Genomic DNA, 7,781 nt, shown 5'->3' on the forward strand with positions numbered 1-7,781 from the left:
ATGAATGTTTAAAATTTTTGATATTATAAATTGCTGTCCATAACAACAGTTTTTTACCCCTTTTGTTAATGACAGGCAAAAAAAGAAAAACAATCTAATTTTTATTTATTTTTTTGTGAGGAAGATTAGCTCTGAGCTAACATCCACGCCAATCCTCCTCTTTTTGCTGAGGAAGACTGGCCCTGGGCTAACATCTGTGCCTGTCTTCCTCCACTTTATATGGGACACTGCCACAGCATGGCCTGATAAGTGGTGCATCGGTGCACGCCCGGGATCCGAACCTGGGCCGCCAGCAGTGGAGTGCGCGCATTTAACTGCTACGCCATGGGGCTGGCCCTCCAAAAATCTAATTTTTAGTTTGAATTTATTTAATTATGAAGGCTAGGTATCATTTCATGTGTTTATTTATGAACTATATTTCTTCAGAATAGCCTATGTATAGGTTTTTGTTGTTATAGCCTTTATTCTGTTAACAGTTATTCAGTTATTAAGCCTTTGTCACTTATACACATTGAAAATATTTCTTCCTAGGCTATTGTCTTTTCTTTCATAGTTATCTTTTGGTTGATAGAACTCTTTTGATATGGAAGTTTAAAATTTTTATGTGTACTAATCTAGCTCGCTTTTTAAGGAATTATCCATATATTAATTACTTTCCATGACATTAAACATCCCCTTATATTCCCATTTCTATTGGCTCCATATTATTTTTATAGCATAATTTATCTTCTTAAATACTATTTCCAGTTTTTTTCTTTATAAACAACAGTTGATAAAGAATTTTAATCTGGCCAATTGTTAGCTGTGTGACCTTGGGCAAGTAATGTCCCCTTTGTGAGCATTACTTTCCTCATCTTGAAGGGGGAGATAATAGCACTTCAACAGTGTGATGAATATTCTTATAAGTATTATCTTTGATTACATCTGTGTATCCTTTGGATCCATTCTTAGAAATGGAATTGCTCTTATTAAAGAGTATAAAAATTTTTTTTATTTTTTAATTTATTTTTTGTGAGGAAGATCAGCCTTGAGCTAACATCCATGCTAATCTTCCTCTTTTTGCTGAGGAAGACCAGCTCTGAGCTGACATCTATTGCCAATCCTCCTCCTTTTTTTTCCCCAAAGCCCCAGTAGATAGTTGTATGACATAGTTGCACATCCTTCTAGTTCCTGTATGTGGGACACGGCCTCAGCAGGGCCGGAGAAGCGGTGCATCGGTGCGCGCCCGGGATCCGAACCCGGGCCGCCAGTAGCGGAGCGTGCGCACTTAACCGCTAAGCCACGGGGCCGGCCCAAGAGTATAAAAAATTTTAAGGCTTTTGGTTCCTATTGTGAAACTGCCTTCCAAAAAGCTGTATTAGTTCATATTTCTCACCTTAGGCTTTGAAAGCACTCGATAGACTTTTTCCTTTGTCTTCAAATTACAAAAGTAATATCCCCAAAATTGAAACAGATGGATATGTGCTCCCCTCCCAGACATACTCACACATTCCACTTCCTAGAGGTGTAACCACTGTTAATAGTCTGTATATTCTTCCAAAACATGAACACACTGGAACAGCCAAGATGTTGCATGTTTCTCTACTCATGCTGGTTCCCCTTTTCTACTCTCTGCCCAGGTAGAACTCATTAATCCTTTGATGCCTGTCTCCTCCATCTTTTATTCCTCCAATTCTACTTTTGACGCTTAGAGTGAAGAATTCTTGGATCAGTAAATGAATTGTCCTGTTTCCTGGAACATCCTCTCTCCCCTATCAGGTTTCTTGAGGGCAGGTACTGGTGAAAACGACTGTTTGTACTGTGCCTAGTCTAGCATAGAGTAGGACACTCAGGTCTCAGTATAGACAACCTGAGTAGGGGCTACCAGGCTTGCATCAACTCTGACTCAGATGTTCCTAGAAGTCCTCAAGTCTCCTTAGTTTTTGAGTGTTTAACTGAAGAAAAGGGGATTCCTAGCAGGATTTGGGGGACTTTCCCAGAGGTTGGGGGTGGGAATTGAGGTGCACAAGCCTGGCTTCTGGCTGACTGGCAGCTCTGCAGTTAAAGAGGGTGGCCTGTGGAGGAAGGTGTGCTTGGGTCCTGCTGTGGCGCTGCTCTTCACCGGCTATGTGACCTTGAGCAAGTTACCTGACCTGAGTGGTTGTGAAGATTGGTTAGGTAATGTGTATAATAATGTCCAGAGCACCATCATCTTGCACGTGGTCAGCTCTCCATAAACATGAGCTGCTGCTATTGTATTGATCTGGACTTCTCCAAGAAAAGAGGGCACATTGAGAGGTAGACTCCCCAACATACTTATATACCAAAGGCAACCAGAGCCCCCCAACAGACCCCCAGTACTGATCCAGCTTATTTCAGCACAGACCTCCACTCTACTGCAACCATCAGCATGTTTAATGTGCCCCCCCTGTGGCACTATCCCCTGTTCCCTCTGAGGTTCTCATGCCATGGGCTCTGACTCGATACAAGCACGTGAAACGGGGATGGCCCCAGTTGCTTAGAATCTGGATCTTCACCTTGGGAAAGGCAGCTGGGGGGTCATTCTGGGGAGACAAATGGATAATGCCAAGACCTGCTCTCCCAAGGGCTGTATTCCTCCCCAGTCTTCCCTCACTGTCCCACTCCCTTAGCACCCTCACCCCCAGAGATAAACACACCTGTAGGTGGAAAGTCTGAATCTCAGATTTCTCCACGTCGAAGGTGAATTTCCCCAAGAAAACCTCAGTCTTGTCATCAACTTGGAGGCCCTGGTAGGTGAAGAGTGAGGGGAGGAACAGTGAGGCACAGGTGGAGAGAGAAGGCAACTTTGTTGAGAACCTACTATGTGTTCAATAGCTGTATGCATGCTCTCATTTATTTTTTGGTGTTAGGATAGTGTAGTGTGGAATGTGGGCTCAAAGAAACTAGGTTGCGAGTTTTAATCTGGCCAATTGTTAGCTGTGTGACCTTGGGCAAGTAATGTCCCCTTGGTGAGCATTACTTTCCTCATCTTGAAGGGGGAGATAATAGCACTTCATAGATTGTGTGGAAGGGAGGAGATAATCCATGTAAAGTACTTGGCACAGGAAACGCTCAATAAGCCATAACTAATATTTGGATATAGTTATAATTTATAACCTATAGCAGTCCTGAGAGGCAAGTGAGAGATATCCATTTTATAGATGAGCAAGGGAAGACTCAGACAGTGGCACCGGTTTTCATGACTACCTGCTGCTTTCTAGGCAAAATCCCCCACGTCCTTGGGCCTCAGCCCCACTCACATAGACTGCGAAGTCGCGGGGAGCGCTGTTGGCTTCCCTGGTGTGGGCCACACTGGGCGGTGGGTGCTGCAGGGTGATGTCGCTCAGCTGCACACGACCCGGCAGTCGGATGACCACCTGGCCCTGGTCGCCCTCAAAAGCCCAGCAATTCCCAGGGAACACATCTGGCTGCAGGCGGGCGGGGCAGATAGACCTTCAGAACCGGAGGACCGACTGACGGTGGCCCTTCCTCAGCCTGGGCATTGGTTCAGGGAGGCCTCGCCCTCGGCTTGACTCCATCATTGGCCCTACCCAGTCCTCCACCCCCAGGCCCGGGCCCTGCCCAGCAACATCCCGCCCAGAGCCCCCAGTCCCTAGCACTGCCAGGTCTCTCCTTAAGCTTAATGCCGTTCTTGGCGTCGCCCAGAGCCTCACCCAAGCCAAGCCAGGCCCGCCTCCAGCCGGCGCGTCCTTAGCCTAGCAGGGCCCCACCTAGCGCCACGCGCTCCACCTCCTAGGAGCTGTTGGGTCCTTTCCCCAGCGTCCTGCCCCTGGGATTTAAGTTCCAGGCCCACCTCCAGGATAACCGTGGGCGGCCGCGCGTAGTTCCAGAAACTGAAGGGATTCCAGAAGTAGGCGGTGTTTGCGTCCTCGTAGTCGTGGGATGTCTTCTCTAGGTCGATGGAGGCTCCTGGAGCAGGGGGAAGCAACCACTCAGCTGACTGACAGCTGGGGAAGGGTCTGTCTGAGGTCAGTCTCCCTGGGCTGGCCATGTGCATAGGTCTGTCTGTGTCTCTGAATCTCTTACCCACAGAGCTCAGCGCATAGTCGGGTTTCTGCACAAAGTCCTCATTCAGCCTCTGGAATACGAGCTTGGCCACCCTCTGAAAGGAGAGTGGGCGAGGCCTGGAGTGACGGGGCTTGCGCGTCGATTTATAGGGGGACAAAGTTCTCTGGGAACTAGGTTCTCTGGGATGGACATTGTGGGCCCCGGGAGAAATCCCTAAGTGAGGGCTCTAGGGCAGGGCTTTAAGGCTCAGGACACAGGGAACTGGTCTCGGCAAGTTTCCAAGGTGGCCGGAGACTGGAGTGGGCGGAGACACGGGGGCCAGGCTCCCGGGGCTAGGCTCCCAAACCCCTATGGGGCCCAGCTCTGAGAACAGGGTGCAGCTGCGTGGCTCACCTCGCTGTTGGCTGCGCGAACGCTGGACACCTCCTTGTGGAGTTTATCCAGCTCAGCCTGGAGCTGCTGCAGCTGCTGCCCCTGGGAGCGCACGCGCTCGTGGTACTCGCTGCAGGCGGGAGTTTGGCACGGTGCAGTTGGCCCATCCTCCCCCTGGACACTTCCCATAAGGCCCACCACAGAAGCACCGTTGAGCCCTCCAATTCCCCACCCCAGGTGCACTCTTTCACCTTAGACTCAGCATCTCCTTAGGTTCCTATTGGGGAAGGGAGAGACAAAATACAGCGCTGCTCACCTCCCACCTACCCAGAGCAGTCAGACTCAAAGTGTCTTCTTTTTGAGGACTGTCCTCCTTCCCTGACCTCCCAGGACCACTCAGAGACCCTCAAGCACCTCTGGGCACAATCCCTCAGAAATCTGTTTATATCCAGCCCTTCCTTAGGATTATAGCCTCCAGCACTGCCTCCCTCCCAGCAGCCCAGGTGAACCCCACAGGTGTATAACCTGCCAACCACCACCCAGGAATACAGTCTCCTGGACTCACATTCTCTGCAGGAGGGACCAGGTACAGGAGTCCCCACCAGAGTGCTGGAGAAAGATGGGAGTGGTCTCAGGGGAAGGGAAGGGGAGGTTTCCCTGGCATAAAGGGACAGTGAGGAGAGAAGAGGCTTGAGGGGGTTGAGTCTGAGGGGGGACTAGAGGGCCCTGTAAGGGACTGTGAGGAGCCGAAGGAGCTGAGTGGGCTGAAGGGTTTAGGAGAAAATGTGCTGGGTTTGTCTTCAAAGCATCCAGGGCTGGGACCCCAGGGAATTCACCCCCCCTCACCTGCCAGAAAGAGGCTCAGCAGTGACACGGCCGTGAGCAGGAAGCGGGTGGAACAGACTTCCCTGAAGAACCAGAGGGAGGCTGAGGCCCTGAGACCCTAGTGAACCCCGCAGCCCCCACCCACCCCAGGGACCTAAACCCAGCTCCTGTGAACACAAGTCAACTGGGTCTGAATTGGCTCGAGCTTCAGCCAGGTCCGGCCCTGCGCCCCACCCCCTCCAAAGAGCAGCCCGTGGGGCTCCCCCTTCCCTCCCTCTGACCTGTACACACCGACCAGCACGTCTCCTACCAGGGATAACAACACGCTCAGCACCTGGAAGAGTAGGCCTGAGGAGAGGAGAGGGGGCTCAGAGAACGACTACAGCTTAGAGACGGGGGAGACGAAGAGGGGCTCAGAGGACGTGGTGTTCGAGGTTCACAAGGGGCTCAGGAAAGGGCTTCAGGGAAGGGCACAGGGCTCAGGAAGAGAGGGGTGGGCTACGAGAATAGGTGGGGGCCAGAAGAATGAGCTGAGGTTCAGAGAACGTGGATCGGGCTCAGGGAAGGAGCTGGAGACTCAGACATGGGCCGGGGGCTCAAAGATGAGAACTGGAATTCGCAGAGGGGAGCTGGAGGGTCAGAAGGAATCCAGGCTGGCCTGGCGCGTACTCAGGAAGCTCTTGGACACTCGCGGAGAAGGCATCTCCTGTCTCAGATCCAGGGTCGAGAGAAGGTCGAGCTGCTCCTCAGAGACAACGGGAGAGCCAGCCGGTTCTGCGGGAGCCCAGGGGCTCCATTGGGGCCTTGCGCACCGCAAGCCCACTCTTTCCCCGCGACCTGGCCGCAGGCTCTCCAGCCCAGAAGCGGGGCAGGCTCTCACATGCTTCGGTCCCACGGCATTCCCTTAGGTCTCTGTCAGCATTCTGAAGCCCCGCCCCTCAAGGATGCTCAGTCACGACTTTGGTCCTACCCCCAAAAGGGGGCCCCGCCCCTAGCCTTAAGTCTTGGGGCGGCCCCAATTCCCTGGTAGCCACTCACGCTAACTCCGGGGCCGCGCCTCCTCACTGGTGCCCATTCTCAGGATTTTCCCCGCCCTTTCCTAGGGCCGTCCATCATACCGAGGCCCCGCCCCTTAGGGGATCGTATTTGGTGCTTTTCCTCTTCACCCTACAGGCCCCACCCCTTGGGAGGTGCCCAGATATAGTTTTATCCCGGTTCCGCGCCAAGCCCCCCCCCTGAGGCCCCGCCCCCTCCCTCGACTCACCCGGGGTCGACCCCGCCCGCACCCGAGGCCCCGCCCCTCACGGTTGCCGCGCCACAGGCGGTCCGCCCATCGTGGCTCCGAGGCGCCGGCTTCTGCCGAGAGCTTCCAGTCCATTTGGTTCCTCCGGACACTCCTGCGCTCAAGGCAGGCTCACCGCAGCTCGAGCCCCGGGCTCTTCTGCCCTTGGGCTCCCCGGGCCCCGGCCCAGCTGACTGGTGCCCGCTGCTGTCCCCCGAGGTGACGCTCACTGAGCTGTTGCTGTTGTCTCTGTAAAAGTTGGGCGTGTGCTTGTGCGGGGACGCGACTGAGCCCGGGCGGGGGCTCCGCCGCATCCTGACCCCGGGCCGCCCCCTCACGGACGCCAAAATAGCCGCCGCAGCCGCCAAGGCCCTGGGCCCTCGCTCAGCCGGTGCGCGCCGCCGGGACCCTGAGTGCAGCCGGCGGGCCCAGCGGCCTGACCCAACCCTCTCTGCCGTATCTGGGCCGGCTGCTGACGTCACAGAGGAGACCAAGGTCTCGGCAGAACGCCCTGACAGGGCGTCACAGAGCTAGTCGTGACGTCACTGGGAGCCATGGCAGTCTCTCATTCTTTCTCATGTTAAGGCAAGCAATGACATCAAGCACTTCCCAGAATACCCTATCTAAAATTGCGCTCGGCTAAAAGAATTTTTATCCCCCTTCCTTTGTTTTTCTCCTCAGCACTTAACCGCTAACACGCTATATATTTTATTTCTTCGTTGCCTGTCACTCCCCCGCTAGAACGTAAATTTTATGAAGGCAGAGGTATTTGTTTTGTTCACTACTGTACCCTACAGCACCTAGATAGGCCTGGCATGTAGTAGGTACTCAAATATTTGTGAATGAATAAATGTTAAGAAGGGGCATGGAGTCACCCAAGGCACTTCTAAATAAACATTTAGCCTTCTTTGCTCTGCAAACCCTTCAGGCCCCTCCTCTCATGCTAGTCATCAAGCCAGAAAATCTGAGAGTCCCCCTCCCAAACCCATATTCACCTGGGATCTATGCGGTGAGAATTAAGGACCCACAAATCACCATAACCACACTCAGACCAACCATCTGAGTCACCGAGAACAGAATGAGGAATCACAGATGGTCACAGCCAAGAGACTAGAGGTTCCCAGACTCTTGCTGTGCAACAGAATACCAGTGCAGCTTATAGAAATTCAGGTTCCCGGGCACACCTTGAGATTCTACTTCAGTATTTCTGGAGTGGGCACAGGAATGTGCATTTCTAACAACCACATGTGTGATCCTGATTAAGGACCACACT

General features: G+C 52.9%; 1 protein-coding gene across 2 annotated transcripts; it reads right to left on the reverse strand.

Annotated features, from left to right (window-relative positions):
* Positions 1-1,094: 1,094 nt before the first annotated feature.
* SPAG4 (sperm associated antigen 4) lies at positions 1,095-6,915 on the reverse strand. Of its 2 annotated transcripts, none has more exons than XM_058562811.1 (12): positions 6,513-6,915; positions 5,896-6,000; positions 5,508-5,574; positions 5,248-5,309; positions 4,967-5,010; positions 4,653-4,678; positions 4,423-4,531; positions 4,048-4,123; positions 3,815-3,930; positions 3,261-3,428; positions 2,658-2,747; positions 1,095-2,543 (listed from the first exon to the last, which is right to left on the reverse strand). In XM_058562811.1, exons 1-12 carry the CDS (start codon positions 6,820-6,822, stop codon positions 2,394-2,396), a joined length of 1,323 nt encoding a protein of 440 aa, XP_058418794.1. In that variant the 5' UTR covers positions 6,823-6,915; the 3' UTR covers positions 1,095-2,393. The 2 variants fall into 2 exon arrangements, with proteins under 2 accessions (XP_058418794.1, XP_058418795.1); XM_058562812.1 differs by having other exon boundaries at positions 1,096-2,543; positions 6,532-6,604.
* Between the last annotated feature and the right edge of the window lie 866 nt (positions 6,916-7,781).

Source organism: Diceros bicornis, chromosome 19, assembly GCF_020826845.1.
Source record: "Diceros bicornis minor isolate mBicDic1 chromosome 19, mDicBic1.mat.cur, whole genome shotgun sequence".
Classification (NCBI taxonomy): domain Eukaryota; kingdom Metazoa; phylum Chordata; class Mammalia; order Perissodactyla; family Rhinocerotidae; genus Diceros; species Diceros bicornis.

What these genes read in the sequence shown, in the direction of transcription:
- SPAG4 (XM_058562811.1), bottom strand. Translation starts at nt 6,822, where the DNA reads ATGCGGCGGAGCCCCCGCCCGGGCTCAGTCGCGTCCCCGCACAAGCAC. An exon ending in TGGTCCCTCCTGCAGAGAAT is followed by an intron (nt 4,679 to 4,966) that starts GTGAGTCCAGGA and finishes CTTCCCCAATAG; the next exon opens with GAACCTAAGGAGATGCTGAG. An exon ending in CCCGCGACTTCGCAGTCTAT is followed by an intron (nt 2,748 to 3,260) that starts GTGAGTGGGGCT and finishes TTCACCTACCAG; the next exon opens with GGCCTCCAAGTTGATGACAA.